Genomic DNA, 15,609 nt, shown 5'->3' with positions numbered 1-15,609 from the left:
GGCATAGGCCGGCGCCTACAGCTCCTATCCCATCCCTAGCCTGGGAACCTCCATATGCTACCTGTGCGGCCCTAAAAGACAAGAAGACAAAAAAAAAAAATTTAACTTAGGAGTTCCCATCATGGTGCAGCAGAAACGAATCAGACTAGGAACCACGAGGTTGTGGGTTCAATTCCTGGCCTCGCTCAGTGGGTTAAGGATCTGGTACTGCCATGAGCTGTGGTGCAGGTCTCAGATCCCGAATTGCATAGGCCAGCAGCTGTAGTTCCGACTGGACCCCTAGCCTGGGAACCTACATATGCTGAGGGTACAGCCCTAAAAGCAAAATAAATCAATCAATAAATAAAATAAAAATATTAACTTAAACTGTTAATGAACTTAAGTTGTAGAAATTGTAGTCATCTGTATAAAAAAATTTAAGAAATAGTAATTTTTCTTACACTTGATATAAGCCTCTATTCTGGTAGGTTTTGCACATGACTTACCTTTTTATTTACTGTAGCCAATTTATTTATCACAGAATCCGAAATAAGAACACACTGGCTAAATTGTATAATTTAGTCATCTTAAAATTTAAGAAATTTACTTTTAAGGCCCTTACAGAATCAGCACAATCCAAGTTACCAGAGTTTTAAGGTACACAAGTTTACAACCAATACAAAGTGTGTATTTTTACAATCTTCGAACCTAGTGTATAATTTTGAACCTATAATCGACGAGAAACAAATCCTTAACTGTCCACCTGGTCAAACAGATTTCTTGGAGCTCCTGAAAAAGGCATCCACAGAAACCTCCTTGCTCCTGAAAACTGTCTGCACTGAAATTGTGGGCAGTGAGAAAGCATTTCCTCCAACAGGCTTCACTGTAACTGGACAATCCAACAGCTCTTCATTCTTGACATAGACTGCATATTCTTAGAGCCCCATGAGAATGTCTCAGAGGACCGAGTTCACAAATCAAGATTTTGAAGACATGACTCAGACGTACTTAAATTTTTACATGAATTAAAATCAGAGCTAGTGAGAAATCACGTTTATGCTTAAAATATGTAAATGGAAACGTTTTTTTTTTTGCTTTTTAGGCCGCACTCTTGGCATACAGCGGTTCCCAGACTAGGTGTCGAATTGGAGCTACAGCCTGTGCCACAGCAACTCAGAATCCGAGCCTTGTCTGCAACCTACACCACAGTTCATGACAATTCCAGATCCTTAATCTGAGTGAAGCCAGGAATCAAACCTGTATCTTCATGGATCCTAATTCATTAACTGCTCAGCCACGAAGGGAACTCCAAATGGCAAAAAATATTCTTTTTTTTTTTCTTGGCTTGTAGTTTATTTACAGCAACTTTTTTAATATATATTTTTAATATATTACTCAATGAATTTACTACATTTATAGTTGTACATCAATCATCACAACCCAATTTCATAGTATTTCCATCCCAAACCCCCAGTGCATCTCCCCATCTCCCAACCTGTCTCCTTTGGAAACCATAAGTTTTTCAGTCTGTGAGTTAGTGTCTGTTCTGCAAAGAAGTTCATTATATCCTTTCAAAAAATATTCTTTTTTTTGTCTTTTTTTTTTTTGCTATTTCTTGGGCCGCTCCCGCGGCATATGGAGGTTCCCAGGCTAGGGGTTGAATCAGAGCTGGAGCCACTGGCCTACGCCAGAGCCACAGCAACTCGGGATCCGAGCCGCGTCTGCAAGCTACATCACAGCTCATGGCAATGCCGTACCGTTAACCCACTGAGCAAGGGCAGGGACCGAACCCGCAACCTCATGGTTCCTAGTCGGATTCGTTAACCACTGCGCCACGACGGGAACTCCTCAAAAAATATTAAGGAAAACATATATTGACTCATGACTCAATAGCATATTCATCATAGTACATTAGTTATAATTCAGAGAAAGTCAAAGTAAACTAACTTACAATAAACTAATTTACCTTTCCTGGTGTTTTTAAAATGCATTTAACCTTCTCAATTACATTTGAAACATCCCCTGAATCTTTCAACTTCTTTCTGATATCGTCTTCTAATTCTTCCCACTGGAAGGCACCTGTAAACAAATTAATATCTATTGGATTTTTCTGTTAAACCAGAACGTAAGAAAGACAAATCTTTCACTAGGTATCAATGTTCCCTTTTTTTTTTTTAGGATTTTTTTCGATTTTTATTTACCAAATGTAATTACACTAAAATTAAACTCACATTAAAAAAGTTTACCTTCACGTAAATTATTTCTCAAAACCTGGTATTTTCTTCCTGAACAGCTGCCACCTCTTTGTAAGAGGTGATCAGCTAGTGATAACAGCAGTGGCTAGAACATGAGTTATCATTACAAGTGGTCCAACATCCAGATTACTTACTTGCCCTGAATAAGAGGCAGATGTGGTCCTTTCTAAGGCTGGATTAAATATTAGCCACCATGGAGAGTAGTGGCTATCGGGCAGAGGAACAGAAAGCATCCAGAAGGTCTTGTGCATTGTCAGGGTCAGTTTAGGATGTTCCATAGCCAACTCTACAGAAGGGAGAATTCTTCCCTAGAGAAGGGAGCTAGATAATTTTCTGATGAGCTACACAACCGTGGCATTAGGAAAAAAATCATCCCACCTGGTTCCCCCTTCCCTTGTTTTCATCCCAACCCACTTTTGTCTTTTTTTTTTTTTTTTTTTTTTGTCTTTTTAGGGCCGCACCCACTGTATATGGAGGTTCGCAGGCTAGGGGTCTAATCGGAGCTGCCAGCCTACGCCACAGCCACAGCAACACAGGATCCAAGCCACGTCTGCGACCTACACCACAGCTCACGGTAACACCAGATCCTTAACCCACTGAGCAAGGCCAGGGATCAAGCCCGCAACCTCATGGTTCCTAGTGGGATTCATTAACCACTGAGCCACAACGGGAACTCCCCAACCCACTTTTGAGCTATCTTTTCCTAGGCTCACTTCACTGTGTCAGCCTCTTTTCCTCTGTGTCTTACAAAACTCCTATTCCAGGATCAGCAAAAGTTCCCTCTTTCTCCAAACACACCTCTCCCTTGCCCTCCAGCAGTCTCCTATCCAGCCCCCCCTGCTCCCTAGGCCTTTTCTCCATCATGTGCATCTCATTATGAGCACTGATTAGTTTCCCAAAGTGTATTTCGAGAGAGACCACCCTGATCCATCCTATGGCTTATACAAAGATCTAACTCCTAAAAATATAAGATATATGGTGTAGAGGGGGCAGGCACAGTTGGGAGATCCAGGTTTTAGTTCTCTGCCATTAATGACTGGTGTGCATTTAGGCAAGCCACGTGACTTCTCTGGGTAACTGGAGATCCTTTTCCATCTGCTCCCAATCTATCTCTTCTGATCTTTCCCTTCCTGTATCCAGAACTCTGCCAGATGGCTTCATGGGCACTGGGGAGTGGAGAGGGCACATAAAAAACATTTACTGATCCAATGAGATGAGGCAATTGCAGCCAGGCTGTACAAGGAGATCCAAAGCTCCTCTGGAGTCAGACTGACAGTCCAGTTGTTCTCAGGCCTCATTACAGCTGAGCCCTGCGGCTCTTGGCACTCTTGCATATCTTTAAACTTCTCCTTACCTGCCCTTCAAGAATACTAAAGTGTATCCTTGGGGAGGGGAGGGGGGAAGAGAGCCTTGATTTAAGGTATGTGCTCTTCTGTGGGGTAAACTCAACTGATAATGACAATGCAGAACACGGCCTTGTAAAGAGATAAATACCATCAGTTCTCACAAACTGGTGCCAGCAGCCTCCAGCACATCACCGTGTCGTTCCACCTTTGATCACTCTCTTTTGCTTTTTTGTTTGTTTTTTATAATGATTTTTACTTATTCCATTATAGCTGGTTTAAAGTGTTCCGTCAATTTTCTACTGCACAGCAAGGTGACCCAGTCACACATACATGTATATATTCTTTTTTCTCACATTATCATGCTCCATCACAAGTGACCAGACATAGTTTCCAGTGTGATTATTCTCTTTTAGACTTCACTGTTAGCTCTCCTTCCTCCCTGGATTCTCCAAGGTCGGCAGTCTAGAACAAGTCTATGCTTCTTGTTTCCTCTTCTTTAATTAATGATTTTTAACTAAAGTCATGTACTCTTGGAGTTCCCTTCACAGCTCAGTGGTTAACAAACCCAACTAGGATCCATGAGGATGAGGTTTAATCCCTGGGCTTGCTCAGTGGGTTAAGGATCCGGCATTGCCATGAGCGGTAGTGTAGGTCTCAGATGAGGCTAGGATCTGGTGTAGCTGTGGCTGTAGTGTAGGCCGGTGGCAGCAGCTCCAATTGGATCCCTAGCCTGGGAACCTCCATGTGCTGTGGGTATGGCCCTAAAAAGCAAAAAAATTAAAAAAATAAAAAAATAAAAAGTCATGTTCTCTTTTCACAATCTGATAAATTCTTTAGACCACCACACCAGAAAATTCCCCATGCACACCTAGATATTAAAATGTATAAAAATGTCCAGACTGGGGAGTTTCCTAGTGGCTCAGTGGGTTAAGGATCCAGCATTGTCACTGCTGTGGTTCTCATTACAGCTGTGGCATGAGTTCGATTCCTGGCCCAGGCCCAGGAATTCATGAATGCTGCAGCCAAAACAAACAAAAAAAGTTAATAGAATTGGTCATTTAAAAAAAAACTTGTCAGGAGTAGAAGAAATCCTTAGAAGCCAAGGGACCCCAGATCAAGAAATTTCACTCTATGCCAGCAATTCTCACTTCTAGCTGTGCATGAGATTTCTCTGGAGATCTTTTTAAAAAATGCCCTTGGAGAAGGTCTCATCCTCAGCCCAAATGAATTAGATTTCTGGGGCTGGGGTCCAGATAGCAATTTTAAAAGCCTCCCAGGTAATTCTAATGTGAACTGAGTGTTGACGACCACTGCTCTTCCTTTAGGCATTTCCTCTACTATCAAAACCCAGGGTCAGTGGCATGCAGCAAACAGTAGATGCAGGTATTTTTGACTGTCTATACTCATATATGTTAAAGAAGAGTACAGATATTATTTTTGTTTTGTTTTGTTTTTTCTTTTTAGGGCTGCACCCACAGACTATGGAGGTTCCCAGGCTAGAGGTCAAATCCGAGCCATAGCCACCGGCCTATGCCTCAGTCACAGCAACAGCAGATCAGAAATAAATCCGTGACTTAAGCCTCAGCTGGAGGCCAACGCCTGATCCTTAAACCACTGAGCAAGGCCAGGGATGGAACCCGAATCCTCATGGATACAGGGTTTTTAACCAGCTGAGCCACAACAGGAATTTCCAAAGATATTGTCTCTTAAAAGTATGCTAATTAAAGAACACATTATTTCCATTCAGAAAAGTATCTGAAAAATAATCAAATCTAAATATATGGGATGAGTAGCAGGTAAATCCCTACAGACCAATGATCTGTTTGAGAATAGACACAGAAAGTTCTAATGATGGAAATCAAAGTGAGACTAGCTCATAAGGGCACTCTAATGACTGAGCTGTTTCCATAATTAGAAATTAGAAATGCTAATCAAATCATCTATCTCTGACACGTTTAGGTCCCAATAAAGCAGTAATCAGACTGGGATTTTCTTTCTTTTTTTTTCTTTTTTTTTTTCTTTTTTTGGCTTTTTAAGGCGACACCCGTGGCATATGGAAGCTCCCAGGGTGGGGTCAAACTGGAGGTACCTACAGCTACCAGCCTACGCCACAACCACAGCAGCGTCGGCTCCAAGCGGAGTCTGTGACCTGCACCACAGCTCAGGGCCACACCGGATCCTTAACCCACTGAGCTAGGCCAGGGATTGAACCAGAGTCCTCATGGATGCTAGTTAGGTTTGTTTATCTCTGAGCCTCGGAAACTCCTCAGGTGTGTTTTTATGCAGTGCAGAAAAGTGCATACCACAGAACAGCTTCAGGAGATGGAGAATCCTATGCTGATTTCCACCTTTTCATTTATTCTGGCGGCATTTCAATAAGCGATGTGAAGTTCTAAGGGCCATCTGCGTCAGGAAGAGCTCAAAAGCTCTTACAAAGATTTCAATTCCTAGCCATCTGAGATCCTGTGACTCAGGAATTTGCCAGCATAAAGACTGTATAGAGCATTGCAAGAATGTTACAATTGTATGACATTTAAGGATTACTTCTCAAAACCAGGAAACTGCTGGCCTCACTTTTCAGATTACTCCTCCTCTAGTGTTAGTCATTAAGTACTCAGATAGTAACCTGTGTTAGCTGGTATACAAAAGAAAACAACAAATTCAAAGCATACATGCTTTCACTGTGTCTGTTTGCTCAGAAATGTGAATAGGAAAATAAATAGAAGCCTTAAATATAACTGAAAGTGTTAACCAGAGTCTTAAATGGTCCCTTCTTAAATACAGGACCCAAATGTCCATGGTGACACAATACATACAAAATTTCAAATTTCTAAAGCTTTAAAAAAAAAAATTTTCTTAAACAGAATTAAGCCATTCTTTGCAATTGGGTTCATTAAGAAAAAAAAAGCAGGAGATGGGTTTAATAGGGCTTTTCAGCCCATTTTGCTCAGGGCAAATATTCCCAAGCACATCCTGTCATGGGGTTCTACCTCTGCTTCCCAGCCCAAACTGAGTCCAACCTGCTCCAGTTCTGCAAGTTCCTCCATAACTTGTGGGCAGGCCTGGGCTTCTGGGAGGAAACCAGTGCATAACTGGGGCTTAAGACATGTGCTCTGTTCAAAAGTTTTTCAATGTTCAACAACAAGAAAAACAAGCAAACAAATAACACACAAGCCTGATCTCTTTACTGAAGTCTCTAAGAAAAAAATAGGTTTAACATTTTAGTTTGCTTGGATTAAAAAAAAATTTTTTTTTTTTTTAAAGTAACCTGTTCACTAACAAAAACTAAAGGGTAAAACAAAACATCAATTAACATGTAGACATTTGAGGAGTTCCCGTCGTGGTGCAGCAAAAACAAATCTGACTAGGAACCATGAGGTTTTGGGTTTGGTCCCTGGCCTTGTTTAGTGAGTTAAGGATCTGGCCTTGCCGTGAGCTATGGTGTAGGCTGCAGAGGCAGCTCAGATCTGGCGTCACTGTGGCTGTGGCGTAGGCTGGCGGCTACAGCAATGATGAGACCCCTAGCCTAGGAATCTCCATATGCCATGGGTGTGGCCCTAAAAAGAGAAAAGACCGAAAAAAAAGGCAACCCCCCCCCCCCAATTTAGGCATTTGAGAGTAGAAATCCATTGATTTTTTTTTCTCTAAACAAATCCTCTGCATTTTTCAAGATTGTCTTTACTGGGCAAATACAGCTTTATTATCTTTTTAAACAACAAACAATATCACTTTTGCTTGAGTCTGAGCTTATACTCTGTAAATAATTAATCATTAATAGGTACCTGCTGAAGCATTTATTTTCCCTTTTTGTCAACTCACATCCAGGTCTCCCTTGCAGCTCAGGTCAATGGCCTATGGCCCTGCCCATACCCCACACCAGCTCCTGACTGGGTCATGTGCAAGGAGAGTTTAGAGCAGAAATGTAACAGCTCAGCGTCTAACCAAGAAGCCGGCGCTCTGAACTGGTCAAAGGCTTGTTGCTGAGCAAGCTCTTCCTCCCATGGCACCCCTCTGCCCTCTAACCACTATTCCCAGGCTCACTTACTAGTTTCTACTCAATCCCTAAGCTTCAGGCAGGAGCTGCAACAGGGCACTGACAGCCTGAGCTCCAGAGAGCTCTCCATCAGCCAGCCTTGCAGCTGACTCCATTTTGACCCTGTGCCCTGAGGCTGGGTTCCTCTCCTGGGCCTCTGGTCTGAATCCCAGGCCCTCAGACCCTGGGCTGTGTCTGGTCACAGCTCTTCCAAAAGCAGGTGTTGCACCTACCCGTGGTCCACAGCATCAGCATCTCCTGGAGACGGTAGGAATTACAGAACCTCATGCCCCACCCCAGGCACAGTGAATCAGAATCTGCACATTAACAAGATCGCCAGGTGACTTGTATGCACTTGAAGGTTTGAAAAGCACTGGTACAGATGACGGACCACCTGCTGTCAGAATGCTGGCCTTCTTAAGGCTGATCTTCAGAATAATGGGGGCCTCCTGATTGTACTCCTGTCTTGCCTGCTCTATTCCATCTTCCCATCATCATCAGAGGTGATCTTTCTAAAGCCCAGTCTGATCACACATAAAATTCTAGAACAGCTTCCTCATTTCCCTCCAACTATCACCTCCCACTCTATGCTCCCCATGGAAACTACCTGTGGTTCTTAGAAAACAGTCATCAGCAAAGATAATATTTTCATTAATGCAAGTTTCCCAACATATTAATTTCTTTCGAAAAACATTAAAATGGGAGTTCCCGTTGTGGCACAGTGGAAACGAACCCGACTAGGAACCAGGAGGTTGTGGATTCCATCCCTGGCCTTGCTCAGTGGGTTAAGGATCCAGCATCACTATGGCTGTGGCGTAGGCCGGGCAGCTGTAGCTCTGATTCAACCCCTAGCCCGGGAACCTCCATATGCCATGGGTGCGGCCCTAAAAAGCAAAAAAAAAAAAAAAATTAACATGAGCACATGAAACGCTAATAATAGGTAACTGATTATGGGGAAGGAGAAGACTGGGGGATGAAGAAAACTTTTTCTTTTCCTTCCCCCTTTTTTTCCATCTGCATGTATTAATTTTACAATTAAAAAAAATTATCCCTCAGGAGAAAGACAAGCAGACTCTGTCACTAGAGATAGACAGATCAAGCTATTTTACTACTACCATATTAGAGGACAGAACTGACCTCAGTGTGTTCATGTGCCTTTGAAAGTATTTAATGGATTCTGTGGGAAACTTGCTGAATAATTCATAACTTCAACAGCAAACTCATTGAAAAGAAAAGCCAAACACTTCCTTCATGGTTCTCTGACATATCATTAAAGACGGTTTTTTCTTTTAACATGTAAACATTTTGGTCTTTCAAAATTAGTCAAATTCTGAACTGTGAGACTCTCAGTTTAAACATAAAAATCTGGGAGTTCCCATCATGGCACAGCGGAAACAAATCCACAGCCACAGCCACAGCCAAGCAGGGAATCCCAGCCATGTCCGTAATGTACACCACAGCTCATGGCAACACCAGATCCCCGAGCCACTAAGCAAGGCCAGAGATGGAATCTCTATCCTCATGAACACTAGTCGGATTCTTAACCTGCTGAGCCACAATAGGAACTCCATAAAATCTTATCTTTAACATCAATCATTTCACCTGAAGGCTACCCAAATCTCTGATACTTTGTTCTTTCTTTGCAAACTTTTATAAACTTTTCATCAGTTTCCAATTCTGCTATCTAAAAACAGATTATAAATGTTTCCTCACACACATTCCAGAGAAGGTACAACCTATACCTAATAACTCATCAGCACATGATTCAAAGTGGAAAAAGAAAATTAAGGAGAGAAATCTTCAGAAAATGTATATTTAGATTCTCACTATAAAAATCACTTTACATCCATTATTTTCCATTCTTACATACAACACTTAGCTGTGAAACACTCTTTTGCTAAAATAACTCAAATTAAAAAGTTTACTCTTTAGGAGTTCCCAAGATGGTGCAGCGGAAACGAATCCAACTAGGAACCATTAAGTTGTGGGTTCGATCCCTAGCCTTGCTCAGAGGGTTAAAGGATCTGGCATTGCCGTGAGTTGTGGTGTAGGTCGCAGACGCAGCACGGATCTGGCGTTGCTGTGGCTGTGATGTAGCCAGCAGCTGTATCTCTGATTAGACCCCTAGCCTGGGAACCTCCATAAGCCGCAGATGCAAAAAGATAAAAAGACAAAAAAAAAAAAAAAGTTTGCTCTTTAGAATACACATGCTACTGAGTTTTTAAAGGGACAAGAAGAGGAATAATTGATAAGGTGATTCTTACAAAGATAAGGACACAGTAAGTAAAAGAAGTAAAAGAAGTAAAGTCTAAAACAGTCCCAGCCAAAGTCGATCAGACCTCAGTCTGATCTCAGTCAATCAGATCTTCAGTTGCTAGACTGAATGCAATGACCATGATAACTTCTCTCAATTCTCTCCAAAAATCTAGGTCAAACAACAACAACAAAAAAATAAGTAGCTAAAGACAATTATTTTCATATATATTAAAAATTTTCTTTCTTAAAGTTAAACTGAACAATAAATCCTTTTTTTTTTTTAAACAGGTGCAGGTACGGCACATGGAAGTTCCAAGGCTAGGGATGGAATCGTAGCTGCAGCTACTGCCCTACACCACAGCCACAGCAACTCTGAATCCTTAACCCATTGGGTGAGGCCAGGGATCGAACACACATCTTCATGGACACTATGTTGGGTTTTTAAGCCATTGAGCAACAACAAGAATTCCGAACAACACATTCTTGTATATTTATACATGGGGCATTTTTAAAAAATAAAATGCTGGGAGTTTCCTTCATGTCTCAGTGGTTAACGAACCCGACTAGGATCCATAAGGAAGTGGGTTCGATCCCTGGCCTTCTCAGTGGGTTAAGGATCCAGTGTTGCTGTGAGATGTGGTATGGGTTGTAGAGGTGGCTCAGATCCCGAGTTACTGCTGCTCCAATTCGACCCCTAGCTGGGAACTCCCATATGCTATAGGTGTGGCCCTAAGAAGAAAAAAAAAAAAAAAACTCAAATGCTAACATCCCCACTCAATAGGAAAAGAGATTATTGCTTTTACAAGCAGATTTAAAACCAAGGCAAGTAAACCTGTGAGGAGATGGAAAGCTTGGACCAATTCCTATTGATAAAGAAAATATTATTTCATGTATAACCTTCACCTCAGGTGGTGGGAAGAAGAAAAATGCAAAACCAGCCAGGACATTTGAGGACCACTGGCATACTTCATTTCAAAACCTTAGGAGACTCTACCAGAACCACATGACAAGATACCTGAATAGATGAAGCGCAGAATGTCCGATAAACAAGAACAGAAGACGGCATCTTTAACAATGACTCGTAAGGGTGGGTTGCCTGGAGACTCCTGGCTAGCACCTGGAAACGCAGGATCTCTGTTTATAGCAAAGAGATCCTGGGTAGTTCGGATGATACTGGAATCCTGAATGTCAGCAGGACTCTTCACATTGAAGAGCAGCATGAAGACATGGCTGACGGCGCAGAGAACGATCTTGTGGGCCTCGGCCACGTCCTTCAAATCTGGGCTGTAAAATACCACATCCACACACTGGCAGCAGAAGAGCAAGTTATTTAAATCGGCGTTATAATGTGATGCTTCAGCTTTCAAGACAGGCATTTTTTCTGTTTCAAAAAAGAAAATAAAAATAGTAAACTACTCTTCGGGTCTATAGGCCTCCATCATTTCAGGTTTATTTTAAACACAAAACAATATTTTTGAATATCATTAAATTGAACCAGATGAAGTTGCCAATATTTGGCCATTTTTGACCTATAAAAACAGCACTTTTGTATAACTTAATCTAATTATAAACACATATAAACTAACTGTCCAAGAATAACACAAATACACAGAAATACTGCATTTACTTTTTATACGGCAAATGAAATATGTATTAATGCCATAAAGAGCATCAATTCTCACTAGGTGTGTCCTCAAATAAAATATTTCTCCAAATACTGAATTTTAGTAGTTAGGTCATCATCATTCTTTACTTTTATCTGATTAAGAAAATTCAAAGAAAACTCATTACTGAATGAGTTCTGAAAAACCCAACCTCACATCTGAAGTTAGCTTCTCCTTGGGACGGGAAGTGGAAGGAGAGGGGTAAATTGTTAAAACTGCAGCCTTTCAAAGCCAGGGTTCAGAGTCTTGGATTCTATTGTTTGAAACTATCTTGACCATTTTATTTTGATGCTAAAAATTTTCTTTTCTTTCTAGTAAAAACACCATGCTTCCCCAGAACCAGCCTCTTTCCCTCAGCACACCGCAGGGAGGTTGCTGGCGAGGCTCTCTGATTTCCAAAAGGGGATGTAACTTTCAGTTTCCTAGTTTGATCGCTAATAAAAATAGACTAGCCTCAATCAATTCAGAAGATTCACACAGAGAACCGCACTCTAGGCCCTCATGGCAGACCCTAATTGTGAACTGTCCGCTAACTTTTATCTAAAGCTGTGCTGAGCAAAGTGTTGTCTGTGAAGGGTTGCTTGCAATCACCTAAACCAGTACAATTCAAACTGCTTCAGAAATTTTAAAAAAAAAAAAAAAAATGCTTTTTTTTCTGCTTTTTTTTAGGGTTGCACCTTCGGCATATGGAAGTTCCCAGGCTAGGGGTCGAATTGGAGCTGTAGCCTCTGGCCTACACCACAGCCACGGCAACACGGGATCCGAGCGGTGTCTGCAACCTACACCACAGCTCACGGCAAGCCAGATCCTTTACCCACTGAGTGAGGTCAGGCTTCAAAGCCACATTCTCATGGATATTAGTCGGGTTCATTACTGCTGAGCCATGACAGGAACTCCTAAAATAAGCCAAACTCCAGTCCATAAATAGACAATAATCAGGTAAGTTAGAGGCCTGGATCTTTCTGCACTGTACTCCCACCTATCCTCTTTTCCACAGCCAGAAGAACCTTTACAGATGCTTAAAAAGTCTGAGAATAGTCTGAAGCCTTGTGGCCCAGAGCCCAGGAGCTGCCCTTAGAACAAGTCAGCACCAGGACAAACATGTCCCCAGACTGGGTTATGTTTAGTGTGGACGCTGGATTGTGATTCGTGTGATCCCACAGCCCGCCCGCCCTCCCACCCCCCAGCAAAAGGGTACTAGAGACAGCTTTGTGAAAGCTGAGACTATACTGCTGACAGGGCACTCCCGAAGGCCTGCCCACTAGCTCACCTAGGGCCCCTAAATGAAGACCCGCAGGAGAAATTCCTCTTGGTGCTAAGTGACAAGAAATGCTTTGCTTTCTCTGAGGAACTGGTAAGTTTTCTCTTCTTGATTAAAAAGAAAAGATACTCTCTGTCAATATTCCCCTCTCATCTTCTCACCCAGGAAGTACTTAAGGCTCCAGTGTCTGCTACACAACAGACCGTGCTTCCCCTTTCACTGTGCACACCACCAAGTTACAAGCCAATTTTATGGTCTATATATCTGCAGTTCTTAAAACCTGGAATTGACTTCCCATACTAATTTATATTCTCCCAGTTTTTTATTTACATTCATTCACTCAAATACTTACCAAGTACCTACTTTTTAAAACAATATTCATAATTAATTGATCTGAAGAGAGTACTATTCTACCAAAATTATGTACTATAACAGTTGGTGTCATTTTATTTATTTTTAACTTTAAATTTTCTTCGAACATTATATCATGAACATTTTCAAACATTCAAAAAAGCTGAACAAATGATATAATAAGCACACATATATCTTGCCCTTAAATTCTATAATTATTAACGTTTTATCATTTTTTTGCCTTATCTCTAGATTTTCTCTCTCCCTCCGGGTATCTCTCTCTCTCTTACTGCTGAATCCAAGGCCCATACTTGTGGCATATGGAAGTTCCCAGGCTAGGGGTCGAATCCCAGCTGCAGCTCCCAGCTTACACCACAGCTCATGGCAACGCCGGATCCTTAACCCACTGAGCGAGGTCAGGGATCAAACCCACATCCTCATGGATACTAGTTGGATTTGTTACTGCTGAGCCACAATGGGAACTCCTGCTGAACCATTTAAAAGTAAGTTATAATCATCAGGACACTTTAGCTTTAATACTTTCATACTCATCTCCTAAGAATAAGGATATTCTTCTATTAACCACAACACTATTTTCATACACAAGAAAATTAACACTGTGATGATCATTCTACAACTATAAAAATATAATAAAATTCACTGAGGTAAAAAAAAAGAAAATTAACAGTAACTCCTAATATCATCTAATTTCCAATCCATATTGAAATTTTATCCAACTGTCCCAAGAACCTCTTTTGGATGTTTTTATTGAACCAGTATCCAATCAAGGTTCATACATTACATTTCTCATTACACTATATAAAACAGCTCTCTACCACACACACACACACACACACACACACACAATTTTTAAAAATCTACAGGCTCAAGTTTTTAAGACAATAGTCCTCAAAATGTGATCCAAGTACTACCTGCTTCAGAATCATCTGGGAAGCTTATTTAAAAATCAGATTCAGGCTCCATCCCAGACTGACTGAGTCAGAATGCCAGGTGAGTCCTGAACATACTCAAATTTGAGAACTATTGCTCTAAGACTTGTGAAATCATCTACAATAAATATCAACTGAATGTCTAGACATTGGCTAATAAATGCACCTGGTTGTTCAAGCTGAGGTGGTCTAATTCCATGAAACGAGTTGCTCATTTTCCTTTTCTTCATTTTGTCACTTGTCTTCTGATTTAAGGCTTGAATCATAAAATACTCCAACTAAAACATGAATCAAAGTTTAATTAAAGCTCCAACAAAATTATGTAACTGACACGATGATTTGTACCCCAAAACCACAACTGCCAAGTGTTTTTAATGTGAGTACCATCTACATGAATGCTTTAGCAGATGCTTTTAAATGTTTTTTTATTTTTTTAAAATCTATCAAGTGGAACAGATTGTGCCTTGTCTAAACATAAATAAACTAGCATTCAAGAAGGAACCGTATTTCCTCTTGGATAATCAAGAAAGCCAAGCAGTACAACTGTGTGACTGTCAATCACTGTCTTGTGGGCAAGCACAGCAATCAATACTAGAGAAAGTCAAGGCAAGAACAGACCTGGCTCTATGTCACAGACACTCGTATCAACTTGGAAAGTTCACACGTGCTCTACTTTTTTTTTCCTGAAAAAGTTACTTTAAAATACATCCTTTACTTTATAGATTAAATTTTTTATTTTGTCTTTTTAGGGTTGCACCCATGGCATATAGAGGTTCCCAGGCTAGGGGTCGAATCAGAGCTGTAGCCACCAGCCTACACCACAGCCATAGCAATGCAGGATCCGAGCCTTGTCTGCAACCTTAACCCTCTGAGTTAAGTCAGGGATCAAACCTGCATCCTCATGGATATTAGTCGGATTTGTTTCTGCTGAGCCAAGACGGGAACTCCCTATAAATTAAAAATCTTAACCACGTGCACTTACACAGGAGTGTGAGGCCTGGGGCAAAAGTACAAATGGACGTCTACGTCCCACATACCTAAATATTTAAATGTTATAAATCAAGAAAACAAACTATTACGTAAGTGATAGTCTATCCTCCTGCTTTGGCAAGTATGTCATCATTAAAGCCTGGAAGGCCACCTTCAGACTTCACTTCTCAGACTCCCTGCAGTTTCATGCAGCACAGGGAGAGCTCCTAATAGGCCCCTACCTCCTGGGACCCAAGACCACCCCTCCTCATGTCACCCCCTGCTCCACCCCACACTTCCTCACCAGTGGAGGAGGCCTGTGCACACAGGTGCACATTCACACCCGTACTATACAACCAAGCTCCAGCCACTTTCCTCTCCCCCAATCCTCATACGTAGTCACCCCTCTGCCACCCGTCAGGGCTAGGCGTGCACACACCAAGGCACATGGTCCACCTTCAGGAGGATGGACCCAGGAAGGAGGCACGCAAAGGTCCAGCAAACAGACTTAAGAGCCAGCTGGTCAGAGAATTCAGTGGTCCTGG

At 41.6% G+C, this 15,609-nt stretch overlaps 1 protein-coding gene across 1 annotated transcript in view; it reads right to left on the bottom strand.

Annotated features, from left to right (window-relative positions):
* Positions 1-15,609, bottom strand: part of RHOBTB3 (Rho related BTB domain containing 3) — a 61,125-nt gene that overhangs the window by 27,334 nt on the left and 18,182 nt on the right. The window contains exons 5-7 of the mRNA XM_047778317.1: positions 14,262-14,373; positions 10,885-11,250; positions 1,946-2,058 (exon numbers count right to left, since the gene is read on the bottom strand). Coding sequence (XP_047634273.1) covers positions 1,946-2,058; positions 10,885-11,250; positions 14,262-14,373 — 591 coding nt within the window. The remainder of the gene's footprint in view (positions 1-1,945; positions 2,059-10,884; positions 11,251-14,261; positions 14,374-15,609) is intronic.

This window comes from Phacochoerus africanus, chromosome 4 (assembly GCF_016906955.1).
Source record: "Phacochoerus africanus isolate WHEZ1 chromosome 4, ROS_Pafr_v1, whole genome shotgun sequence".
In the NCBI taxonomy this organism is placed as follows: Eukaryota; Metazoa; Chordata; class Mammalia; order Artiodactyla; family Suidae; genus Phacochoerus; species Phacochoerus africanus.
This window is presented reverse-complemented; position numbering and strand designations above follow the sequence as displayed.